The sequence below is a fragment of the Silurus aristotelis genome (assembly GCF_946808225.1).
Source record: "Silurus aristotelis genome assembly, chromosome: 4".
Lineage (NCBI taxonomy): Eukaryota > Metazoa > Chordata > Actinopteri > Siluriformes > Siluridae > Silurus > Silurus aristotelis.
In genome coordinates, this window is record NC_139577.1 from 6,505,342 (window position 1) to 6,519,452 (window position 14,111).

A 14,111-nucleotide genomic window follows, 5' to 3' on the forward strand; every position below is an offset into this window, starting at 1 on the left:
TCCTAATATTTATCTCTATTTTATGACCTGCATTACTGAGTCAATATAAATTCCAACCAAAAAATGAAATGTTACAGTGAAAAAAGGCTTCTATGACCAAATAGAAAGCAATATATTACACACATTTTCAGACAATATTCATAATGAGGTCTGTCTAGTTTTATGTGCAGACAAAATAATTACTTGTGGACGACTCTCCAAGATGTACTTCCTCATAAAACACTATACAATGTTTCTAAACTCTATAAAGAATCTGAGGCATATTATGATGTGTATTTTTTTTAAATAGTTTTTTAGGATATCTTTGCATACAGTATTGTTTTACATGCACAGTATCTGTTACTGTATATGTAGGTATAAATGTTCAGAGATTGATTGAAAGACCTGATTTATGTATCACAATCATTTTGTTAATTAAATCATATAAATGTTTCTAATAGTTTAACAGGTAATGAGGTGATGAGGGTCTGATTGTAGACATCCTTAATGGTTTTCTGCCAAACTGTGGCAAACTAATGGTGCGTTTGGGATAATAAGATGCTTAAATGTTGGGGCAGGAGGACAAATTCATTATCCATTAACTATCCTGTACTGTATCTAATAACTCAGTGTGTGTGTGTGTGTGTGTATGTGTGTGTGTGTGTGTGTGTGTGTGTGTGTGTGTGTGTACATGTAAGCATATGTGCATTTCTTATCTCCCACGTCTTACAGCGCCCCCAGCAGGCATTGGTTGTGATTTGCAGTCTTCCACAGCCAGGCTTCTGGGCCTTGATAAAATGCTGGAGACTTACCCCAGACTCTTAACTCGGGTAATTTCACTGCATAAAACATGCTACACAAACATTTTATACTTTTATACATATATATATATATATATATATATATATATATATATATATATATATATATATATATATATATATATATATATATATATATTTGTGGTTTTTTTTTTATTCTTTCCAAAAATATTTTCCAACAAAAAACACCATTGCGATAATCAATATAAAGTTCCAGTGATAATATAATATATTGAAAGAATTTTATTTCAATGTCCCATTTTTAATTCAGTAATATGAAATAAGGTTTGGAAGGACAGGTTTCATTATTTATTTATTTTTACCGAGAAGGAGACACTGCTAAGGGAAAAGGCTGGTTGCAATGGAAGAAGAAAATAAACTGTCCTGTTTATTAATATTCCACATAACTATAAAGGCATAACTGTAAAGATGTGTTAAAAATATCAAAATGCTGTTGTATAAGAGAAATAAAACACTGCAAGATAAAACATTACACCACATCCTTGATTAGACTCAGACTAATTAATGATATTACATCATGGTGTAAGGCCTTTTCCAAAGAGTGAGATGTATGTGTGAGTGTGGGATTGTGGATTAATCCTCACCTTAGGCATACTGAGTATTACTGGCTAGTGAACTTGTTAGTTAGTCATCCATCCACACAAAGTAAGACACACTTAGAGCCAGAGATATTGGTACCAGGTTTATTTTCCCACCTCAGGACTCAGATGGGCTGAATCATATCCAGTCAAATGAATATCCGTGTCAGTCTTAGAATTGCCCAGAGTCTTTATTAAAGTCAGAGTGAATTAGCAGTGCACTGGATAAAAAACATGAATCTCGAACCAGGACTTGTTCAGACACATCAATTCACTTGAAAACTTCTGATGTACATCACTTTCTTCACATAACTGCATGAAACTTTAAAATATAAAGCCACGGTAATGGATAAGAACAAGCAAACACAAAAGCTTAAACATTTGATGTATTTCTCTATATATTTGTAACATATATTTTTTCATTATAGAAGAATGAAAAAGAAATAAAATTTAAATATTTTTATTACAGTATTTTCATACATGTCATGGTTCTTTATATGATTTATATGATCACATGCACATTATCAACTTGTGCTGTTAATATCATGAACAGCAGCTACGCTAATTTCTCTCCACTGCTTCTCTTTCTCTCCCCATCCCGAGGCATCCTGAGGTTTGGCCAGCTCCAGTCACGTCCCACCTCGTGAAGATTATGGACCTATGGATGATCATGGAGAAGTAGATGCCGAGTGTTTAAAGGCCCTGGCATGGAGAAGCTGATGCTGGATCTATGATGATCACAAATTGTTCTGTATTGTTGAAAGATTTATGACCAAACTTTTGATGTCACCCATATGAGGATGGGTTCCTCTCAAGGTTTCTTCCTCATATCATCTAAGGGAGTTTTTCCTTGCCACTGTCGCCACGGCTTGCTCATCAGAGACAAACGCACACCATTCACCTTCACTGTTGTTTTCTGTAAAGCTGCTTTGAGACAATGTCTGTTGTGAAAAGCGCTATACAAATAAACTTGACTTGACTTGACTTGACTTCTTTACAATTACTATTTCACAAGATTTTACTACTTCACTTTTATTATTATTATTATTATTAATATTATTATTATTATTATTATTATTATTATTATTATATTTTTATTTTATTTTATTGTATTTTTATTTTTTATATTAGACCACACTGAAAAACCCCCTTCCCAGGCAAGCATGTGTAACTAGTTTGAGGTTATATTTAGAGCGGTTCGAGTTTCATTCTCAATGACACGAATCCCCCTTAAAGCGGAAGTGACGAAAGATTCACTTTACTGATTTGATTCTTTCAACCAAACCAAATCTGTTGAATTAATCAAGCTTTCATTGTATTATTGGTTTGATTTGTCATTATATTCATTATTTAAACCCCAAACGTTAGTGCTGAACCTTGTATTCAATTACTTTAATTACTTTAATTACTTTAATTACTTTAATTACGTTAATTATAATAATAATAATAATAATAATTATTATTATTATTATTATTATTATTATTATTATTATTATTATTATTATTATTATTATTATTATAGTCCCACCTAACTGCACAAGTAATCACAGGATTTTCTTTAAATCTATCTATCTATCTGTTGTTTTTATTATTATTAGAATAATTTTTACTAGAATTAGAGAAAAAACAACAACAAAAAAGAAGTATGGAATCATGTGGTAAACAAAGACGTGATAAATAATCCAGAATATGTTTTATATTTAAGATTGTCCAAAGTAGCTGCATGTTGAGGTGTAAAGTTGACTACATAATTAAGGCCTAAATAGTCAAAATTAGAATTGTTGGACCTCTAGGTTATGTAAGATCTATTTGTTCAAGAAGAAGAGTGATGGAGCGCTGCATCAGATGACCTGGCCTCCACAATCGCCCAAGCTAAATCCAGTTGAGATTGTTTGGAATTAGTTTGACCATAGAGTGAAAGAAAAGCCGCCAACAAACACTCAACACCTCAAAGCTGCAAAGCTGTCATCAAGGTAGTGACTTTGAAAAATCGAAAATATAAAAAATATATAATTCACCTGTTTTAACTACATAATTCCATTCATGTTCTTTCATAGTTTGGATCTTCATTTACAATGTTGAAGGGAATAAAAGAAAGCAAAACCACTAAAGGTGTGTCTAATTTCATAATTTAATTTCATAGGTGTTTGTGTTTCTTGTTATGAATAAAATAAAAGAATATATATATATATATATATATATATATATATATATATATATATATATATATATATATATATATATATATATTAACATAAACAACCCCCCCCCCCCCTTTGGGTTTATATAACATGGTATTTTTTGTTGTATCTCAACTTCTTAAAATCTTTTATTTAATTCATACTCTTTCAATAAAACAAATAGAGTTTATAGAGTTTTCTTTTTGTCCCTTAAACCCACAGGGGTGTCTAAACTTTTGTGATACCAATAGTTTTCCAAAAATTTTTTTTTTCCAAGAGTCAAAATCAATTTTGAAACTTATACCGATACTTATAAACAAAATATGTATAAAATGTTTTGATAAAAATCTTACTGTTAAAAAAATGTCCAGTTGAAATATTTATACTCATATCCAGTGTAATATTCTGCTCCACATGAAATACTGTAATATCTTCATATCCGAAACGATCTGTATGGTATAAAGTATCGCTCTCTGGAACGATTCTGCTAAAGAACTCTAAATCCAGCCAGAAGATGAGGGTCGTGTTTGTGTAACCTCTTCTGCATCCTCAGCTGTTCTCAGTCGTGCTTAATAGGGCGTTATAGATGCTTTGTCATATTCGTAGTATTGCCACAGTTTTTTGACATGTCACATGAAGCTTCATCATTAACTGGAGTGAAATAACTCCGGATTTTGTTTATTTTTCTTTTAGTCATGATCTCAGCCATGCATTTGAAACTCAAATGAGTGAGCGAACGCTGTCATGATAAGCGGTGATACAGTGGAAGAAGATATAGTTCCCACTCACATTCCTATTGAAGTATTATAAATATTTATATACTATATGGCGTATTAATATTATTTAAATATTCAAAACTCAATTATTAATAAAACAACAAAAACGGATAGGATCTATACTTCTATTTGAGAATCGATCCTTTTGATACAATGCCAGTATCGAAAATATCGATACTTTAGGATCAATCCGCCCATCCTTATCCACCTGCCCTCCTCCTGGCTGCCTGCTAGTGTGTGTCTGTGTGTGCGTTTGTTTGTAATAAAATAACAAATGCAGAAATAAATAACGAATTTTAACAAGATCCACGCTATGTTGAAGGTGATAAAACCCGGGAGATGTTTCTTCATTGTACCCATTTATCTCATGTAAGTAAGAGCTTTATAATATATAACCAACTGAGAGAGAGTTAGCTTAGCATAAACTCAGCGCACGAAACCTGCTTCACCTGATGGTTTGGCTTTTACGAAAGTAAAAAAGTTTTGTTTTATAAGTATAACAAAATAAGAAGTACATTTTTTCAAGGAATTTGGGTTAGTTTTTTGTGGAAACCTAAAATAAACTTACAACCCGAAATTCATAACAACACTTTCAGACAAAACAATAATAATTGCTAAAAAAACTATAAAATATAAACTATGAAAAAATATAAAGAAAATATAAAGTGGTGTAAAGTGTCAAGGGTATGGTGGACTGTGTCTTATTAGAATATTAAATTATTATTTTCTGTTCTGTTAATAATTAATTATGTTCTCCCGAATGATTATAAATAATTAAATTCGCTATTATTGAGATTATTGAAGAATTTAAGAAATTTTGAGTCAGCAATTTCGAGACATTTTATTAATTTACTTAAACAGACATGGTTTTTATAATTTTAGACACTCGTTGATATCGAAATTATTTTCCCAACCCAAAAAACCGTGTAAAAATTTGCGTAAATCTGTTAGAGAGTTTTAGAATCGACTCTCATAAATGACTCACTGAACGACGAGTCGATTCTTTCAGTAGTGGATCAGTGGCTGTGAACGCGCATTATTGAGGGGGTGAAAGAGGAAAGGGGGGGCGGCGCGTGTCACGCGCACAGAGCTGCGCTCATTCACAGCAGCATTTGCAGTTGATCTTTTATTGGACATTTTAACTTTCCTTGGACTTATTTTGCGATATGTAAGTATATATATAAGTTTTTTTAATTAGTAAATAAACCTGTTTAACTAAGTTGGGTTTAAAAGTTAGAAAACATTTTTCCCAATTAATTTGTCAAGAAACTGGGGTTTACTGAGTTAGGTTTTAATGCAGAATTTTGTGAATATTTAAATATGTACTTTCCATTTCAGCTCTAAATCTAATATTTTTTATCATACATTTGCTTTAACATTAATTCACATGACCCCAGGGAAACGAATCCTCAATCAATATTTAATAATATAACAAACATATATATATATATATATATATATATATATATATATATATATATATATATATATATATATATATATATATATACATACATATATACTGTACAGTCTAGTATACAGTCTAGTATATATTTCACCTTTCATACAATGCAGTGCATTTTAACATTAAATATGTAAATATAGTGTAAATATAAATGATAATAATCATCCTCATGGTGTTTGTTTGTGTATTTATTATATCCTCCCAGATAGTATTTATCATGTAAGATATTTATTTCTGTGGATACTGTTTGCTATGTTGTGACTCTTGTACTTTTCTTGCTGCTGCTGTTACTTCTATTTTGGGCCTTCACTCTCCTGGCATTCTGTAGGGTGAGAGGTCACGTGGCTTTTTTTGGCCCGCTGCTATGCGTCAGGTGTTTCCCATCCTACATTTCACCACTGGTGTTGTCGTTTCAAAGGACCTATTTGCTACAGATGAATTTGATGTAATAAAGCCGATAACGTATGCCGTATAGTAACATTATTGTTGTCATAATTGTTTTATTCCCCAGTGTCACTACCTTAAGGGAAAAAAACCTTCTTGTAGTAGAGTTCAAGTAGAATCAAATGTAAACGTTTAAAGCATTTAAAAATAGTTTACAGAAGCATTTTTAATTCAAGTGTGTAGAGATTAAGAGTGTAATGTTTGTTATTTGTAGTATAATATATTAATAGGACTAAAAAAAAGTATTGATACTGTGATGAACTATGAAAAATACGCTTTTCAGATAGAGCATGTATAAAACAATATCATTTTATAATGTATATATATATATATATATATATATATATATATATATATATATATATATATATATATATATATATATATATATATATATATATATAAAAAAATGTTTATATATATTTTTTTTTTTTACAAAAAAAATGTAGACTCATTAATGGTGACTGTTTTGTACATACACATATACCTGAATAGATATTAATTTAAGAAGCCTGATTTTATATTATGAAACTATCGCCTATCCGTTGTGGTGGAAATTGGGCACAATACAAGGCAAAAATAACAAATAATTATTGAAATATGCCATAAAACCATAAAATGCCTTACTTTGCTTTTTATTACATTTTATTTTTTTAACTATTTGCCTAAACTAAACAGGTTTCTTAGAGAAAACTAACAAACAAACCCTTCCAAAAAAAAACCCACTCTGATGTTTGCCATATATAAGCCACAAAATGACAGGTAAAATAAACAAAGAAAAGAAAATATATATTATTTATTTACTTATTTTGTCCACTGCCTATACAATTTGTAGATACTTTTATGTTTGTTTGTTTGTTTCAGTATGTAACCATATAACTGCATTGTGTGTGTGTGTGTGTGTGTGTGTGTGTGTGTGTGTGTGTGTGTGTGTGTGTGTGTGTGTGTGTGTGTGTGTGTGTGTGTGTGTGTGTGTGTGTGTGTGTGTGCGTGCTAGATTATTGTGCACTGTGCTTGATGTTCTAAATGCCACAGCTGCTAATGTGGTCACCTCTCTTGTTTGACTTCCAACACAGATAAATATATTTCTGACCTTTTCTTCCTCCATGTTCGTTTAACAGAGGTGACTGTTTTAGTCTTGCATGTTCATCACTCATCTCTTTATTCCTTAATAATGTCTAGCTGGTGGCTGAACACCGTTCGGCTACATATGGTTTCATTTAGGGCTGCTGCTATCGATTATTTTAGTAATCGAGTATTCTAATGATTATTCCATCGATTAATCGAGTAATCGAACAAGAAGTAATTTTTCTTTATTAAAGAGCCTTACTAAATGAGAGAAAATAAGACAGACCTCTTAAAATGAACAAGTAGTTTGTGTTTCTTTTTTTTCAGAAAAATTTACATCTCTGAAATTGCAATACAAGAATGTCGGTGAAAACTAAAACCTTTTTTAAACCCATTGAATAGCGATATTACATCAAAAGTCCCTCCGTAGTGCCCATGTAGACTGTTATGGGAAACTATTCTTTTAATGAAATGTTCAATTATTCTCACTGATGTATTTATGATTGACTCTCACACAGTATGGCTATGTGCTTTTCATGTCTCTGGAAAGCTGCTTGAAATCGTCCACGGACTAAATCCGTGTATTTATCGCCAGCTTTAAAAAACGCGCTCCACAACCCGCTCTACGTGTCCACAGCAGAGGGGCTTTTTGACTGCGCTTTATATAAATAAAAATATAAAAATTCATTTCAAATGACTTTAAAAATGGAAATCGCACTGTACTGTGTTTTGTTTATGTTTTAGTTTGAAATTATTCCAAACTTTGGAAACTTTCTGGCGTTTTCTTTGGCCTGAATCTTCTCCTTTCCCCTCACTGTTTTCTCCCCATTCCTCCATCTTTCATTCTGCAGCATCTACTGTGTTCCCTGTCCAGAGCGCTTCAGAGTTTATCAGGTGGTGCGTCAGTAATAATGGTCCGTGGGAAACACAGTGCTGTGTGTTTAGTTAAATTTACTAAACAAAGAATTTTCGTAATCAAATTACTCAAGTTACTCGAGGAATCATTACAGCCCTAGTTTCATTGTAATCCAGGCTCACATATGTATTATTATATGTAGTTTTGTCAACAGGCTGCTGACAGAACGGTTGATTTTGATATTACATTTATATGAATGTCTACAAAAATATAACAGAATAAAAAGAATGCAGTACAATATTTTGTATTAAAGGAAGTATGAAGGAAAGATGAACTTTAACTTGTCCTGATCCTGAAGTGAATTTCGCAAGCTGAATTTTATAACTTCTGCAAACCAAATTTTTGTCTAATCTAAAATTGTCTAAATTATTTTTCTGTAGAGGGTAAACTGTGTGTTTCTCTACAGACTGCTTTCATTTTGTGCAGCGTGCCTAAATTAACACTGTAGCTGCTAAAATCTTGTTACAATGACCCCCCCCACACACACACACACACATACACACACACACACACCTGTGTGATTGCTAGTGACTTCTATATTTGCCCCTCTTATCTGCCTCACAGAAAGCTCTCTTGAACTATATGCCTTCACTACTTTGTAACCTGTATCTTATCTACAGAGAACCATTTAAGAGTGTCAGAAATGGTCTAAAGGATAATAACCTTAATCTGATTTGCTCATGCATGTTCTAGGAATCTCTTATGTTCATGTTAATTGGGCAGTCATTCCAGTTGAAGTTTCATTGGTAGTTGAAATGTACAGCCAACAGCCCTGTGTGTGGTAGGCTTTATTAGAATTTTGCCAAGTGTACTAGTCACATAAATTGTAGGAACATATATTGTAGGAACTATAGTGTTGATGATGAGGTCAGGTCTCTGTGTAGGTTAGTTAAAAGGGACATTGCCATGCTGAAACGGGTGAAGAGAAAGATTATACAAGGACTACAACACTCTGTACTTTACAGCTTTGGGCCACTCTTTAGGGATAAAACATACATGATGATACGACCCTTGTGTACAAGTCTTTTGCCCTGAGTATATATCTGCTGTAACAATGGTAATCACAGGAACATACGTCATCAACTTTAGATGGTAAATGGATAAATAAAGCATCATGAGATTGTTTGTTACTTTTGTAAAAAAAAAAAAAAAAAAAAAAAAAAAGTAATAACAGTTCAGGCTGTGCTTTTATTCACTGGGGCAACAGTATGTCCATTTTGTGTCAGGCTGCATCACAACAACCTGTCATGCATTGTTTTCCGATAAAAGCTCCCCCCTGAGGTGTTTTATTCCTTACATGCTCCACTGCTGATTAATGGCTTGTGGTAAAGGATTAAAATAATGATATAAACAATATTAAATAATATATATTATTAACATTATTTAATAATATTATAAATAATAATATTTGTATAATAAATAAGTCCAGTATTGAATTTAGTTTCTATATAATTTTCTCAGATTAACTTCATGTGTTAGTGGAGATCTGATTTGGTCTGGCCTTTTGAGGTCACCATGGCATCAGAGAGGACCTCGGAAGACCCGTGCGTGGAGCGTGGTTCCATCCCACTGGACATAGATGACGTCCATATACTGCTTCAAGGTCAGTTAATATATTTCTGTTATAATTATTGTTTTCTTGTGTGCAGTTTTACAATTCACTATTTAAAGAGGAACAGAGTGCGAATTGAATTTCCAATGGATCAACCCGACCTACATCAGACACAAGTGGCTGCATCCTTCAGGCTTTATGGCTGCTGTCTTTCTACTTTGACATAGTGATCATATGTGGAGGCAATTTATAGATAATGGCTTTATAAATAACCAGTAGTGGTTACACTTAACACCCAGAGAAGGCCAATATACCTTTCCATATAAACTACAATAATGAGGGATAAATGATTCATTCATCTTCAGTGAACGATTTTAACCCTGGAAATGTACCATATCTGTTGAATGTATTTTAAAATTATATTAATAATTTGAATTAGTTATATGTGTTATATTTGCAATGGAATATGCTTTTTGTGTAAATCTTTTGTGTTTTTAAGATGTGAATTATTTCCTGTATTTTTTGTGATTTACTTTGATATTTAAAATTGTAGATGGAGTAGACATTTGATCATATTTATCTTTTTTTTATTTACATTTCTTTTTACTCCTTGAGACCACTGCATTCCTGGTACATTTTTCAAACAGGCAACTTTAATCCACACATTATATTGTTTTGAGCATGTTCCAGGTTATTCACCTTAAATAAATTTGTTTAGATAAAAAGAAAATCACTAGTAAATTCATTGCAATGATCACTATAATTGCTGGAGACATTCATGCATCTCTGCCTTATCTCATCACTCATGCTCGAGTAATTTGAATCACGGCCCGCTTGCTAACATGAGACAGCATCACTCGAGCCAGAGCTTTAAAAAAAAAAGCAAACAGGAGGATATGGTTTGACGCTTGCTTGACCAGATAGATCTTCTGTTTAAATGCGAATTGAACGCTAAATTAGTGTGGCTAAATCTCTGATGTGGTTCTTCAGTGTAATAAATGTACCCTTCTAGTATAACATATAAGGAGAGTTTTATTTAGAGTGAGGATGATCATGTATTTTAGCACTGAAGTGTAGAATTTCTTTCGGAGTTCCTTCAGTGTGATGGAGAGAATAAAAAAGATCAGTCATGAAGTGCTCAGAATTCTTAAGTGATCAGAGCATTGGATCACTTTGTATGTTTCTTTACCAGAGGCCTTGAGAAACCCCATTGGTGTAGCTGCAGTCTATAGTAGGAGTCTGGAAAGCTGGCTTCAGACAGGTTTACACCTCTAGGATTATAGCCAATAAACATGTGGTGGAGAAGCTGTACCTGGCTCAGGACTTGACTGATTTTGCAAAGATTTATGAGAGTAAAGTGAATTAGGAAACAAAAAACATGAGTTCAACATTGTGGTATCATACTGTGCGGGATAAAAAGGGGACGGATTGAAGAGACAGATAATAATTGCTCTGCATGGTCAAATTTGCACTGTGTATGAGTCTGCATGGTTCTTGTGATGTGTTTTGGTGTTCCATCCAGGTTGTAATCCTAGTTTAGTGTTTTCCTATGAGTGTTTTCTTGCTCCTTTGCAAAATCATTTATCTGAGCGTAATAGTGCAAAGAGAAAACAACCACTCTCTCGTATTCATGGATAAGTGTAGAAATGAGCTCATTTATCTTTGTGGCTCCACAACTACAATGTACTATGTGGTAGTATAAAAAGTAATTTTTTGTCATTCCCTAAATGCATACTTCTAGCTTTAAAAAAATATCTTAATGTGCATAATCGAATCTTAATTATTGTTTTCTTTTTTTTTTGTGCAATTTTACAATTCAGTTAAATTATTTATGTTTAGTCAGTTCATAAATTTGTTAGAGATCATGCAAATAACAGCATACCAACTAAATGTTTTTGTGTTACAGTTGTTGGAGTTTTAAAAGAGTAAACTTTGATTTTCTTTCTTCAGTGGAGCAGGAACAGATTCAGAAGAGAACCTTTACCAACTGGGTAAATGCACAGTTATCAAAGGTGAGGTAATGGTTGAAGTTAAAATTAAGGTTTGGAGTGCTCTGTTTTATATTCTTAAGTGGTATTTTTTAAATTTTTTATTTAATTAAGTCCATAAACTTTTAATACTTCCCAAATATTCTAAGGACAGTAATTTAATGTTTTCCTTTATAACACTAGTTACTGTGAAGTTTTGTTTCCTGCTTTCTGAAGTAAAGGTCATTTCTTCAATGGGGGGAGGGTGAAGGGTAAATATAACCTTCTGAAATACAGAGACAGACAGCAACAGGAGTTTTACACACACACACACACACACACACACACACACACACACACACACACACACACACACACACACACACACACACACACACACATATATATATATATGCAACTCCTGAATTATTGGCACTCGAGATAATTATTTGTTGGTAGCGATTCACTCTCTAGAATAAATGCAAACTATACTTGAGAAAATCCTAACAATGATCATAGCAATGAAATTGCCTTTATATCAACCATTGCGAGTGTGGGTAGCAATTATTCTGGAGATAACTGCACTCCCAATAGAACCTTGATTCTTGAGCAGAATAATGCCTTCTTGAGGTATAAATGAACATATGATATTGGTAATGTCATGGTTTCTTAAGCACAAAAATATTAACTTGTATTACAGTGTAAATTTTACCATTTCTTTATTTTATGGTGAAACACTGAAGTACTTAGTCAAACTTTCCTGAACTCTGAATCTCTGAACTGCAAAAAAATGTATAATGTGTTTATAAAGGAATGGTTTCAGTGTTAAAAAATATATATATAATTTGCATTATGTCTGAATATAATCATTATGCTTATATTCAGACATAATGCAAATTATATATATATTATGTCTGAATATAATCATTATGCTTATATTTGCTATTTCTCTAAATGCATCTCTATGGTAGATTTACCTGGGCATACTTAATTTTTTCCCCCTCAGAGGAGGCCTCCTGTGGCCGTGCAGGACCTGTTTAGCGATTTCAGAGATGGATCCAGACTGCTGGATCTGCTGGAGGTGATGTGCAGCCAGAGTATGGTGAGTGTATTTGCTCAAAAACTAATCTAACATGTGCTAATTCTTGACCTTTTGTCCATTCTGTATTTGCAGAAGACAAGAATAAAGTTTTTTACTAGTGTGCAAAAGCTTTGTTATGCATCTAGGATGTGTGTGTGGAAAGAAAGCTTGAATTACCACTGAGAGTGAAAGTAGCAGATGTTTGACTCTACACAGCTAACTTTCATTTTAATGGTTTTGTCTATGTCTTTTATTGTCTATTTTGTTTTTAGAGTCGAGAGAAAGTCAAAGGGGTGTTCCAGCACAGGGCAAACATAGAGAAAGCCCTGGCCTTCCTCAGAGCGAAATCAGTAAGACTTTAATGCTCATTGGCTCCCTGTATCCAATTTGAGAGTTAGAAATGTGCTAGTCTTGCTTCTTTGTGCTTTTAGATCAAACTGGTCAACATAAATGTTCCTGATATCATGGACGGGAAACCCTCGATTATCCTGGGGCTGATCTGGACCATCATCATGCACTTTCATGTAGGTTTAATATTGTCTTAAGCTAAGACAATTTTATTTACAATTAATGACATCACATTTATCAAAATAATTCAAATGAATTTATTAATAAATGGTCTTTACTAGGCTACAATAGCAAAATCTTTTTAAGGTATTGACAAGACGTTAAAGAGTCGCTTAAAAACAATGTCAATTCTACTCATGATTTAATTTTATGCGATTTCTAAAATCGTCTTTATCCAGATTGAGGAGTTGGCGAGCACGCTGTCCTTCAGCTCTCGCCAGTCGTCTCTGGAGTCACTGGCCAGTCTGGACACACGTTCTACGAGCAGCAGTGCACGCAGCAGCCCGGTTCCACCACACGGCTCGCCGCTACACACACGCTTCAGGATCTCCGCTAAAAAAGCCCTCCTGCTCTGGGTCAGAGAGCAGTGCCACAAGTGAGAGACCACACTTAACAACAGCTAGGCGATGTGATATCCTCTGGTTTGAAAATTTAGTCATTTTTATTTCTATAATTATATACACAACAGTATAGGGACTACACAGAAGCTCCACCTACAAAATGTGTGTCATTTTGATATGCTGAAGTTTTTATAAAGATGTTTATTTAGCAATCATGTAAACACAGGACAATTTTCAGAAGAAAGTTTTACGCTTTGTGATTTCTTATGAGCATGACAAAATCGAAGAGAAACAAAAGAGCATTTATTATTTAGGTATATTTTAGAGACTAAGCCACATGTCTTTTTGTCTCTGT

General features: G+C 33.1%; 1 protein-coding gene across 1 annotated transcript in view; it reads left to right on the plus strand.

Moving 5' to 3' along the window:
• Window positions 1-5,404: 5,404 nt before the first annotated feature.
• The window catches only part of syne2b (spectrin repeat containing, nuclear envelope 2b), a 112,693-nt gene continuing 103,986 nt past the window's right edge, over window positions 5,405-14,111 (plus strand). The window contains 7 exon segments of the mRNA XM_083540557.1: window positions 5,405-5,523; window positions 9,710-9,851; window positions 11,751-11,812; window positions 12,774-12,869; window positions 13,121-13,198; window positions 13,280-13,372; window positions 13,595-13,791. Coding sequence (XP_083396683.1) covers window positions 9,764-9,851; window positions 11,751-11,812; window positions 12,774-12,869; window positions 13,121-13,198; window positions 13,280-13,372; window positions 13,595-13,791 — 614 coding nt within the window. The 5' untranslated portion in view covers window positions 5,405-5,523; window positions 9,710-9,763.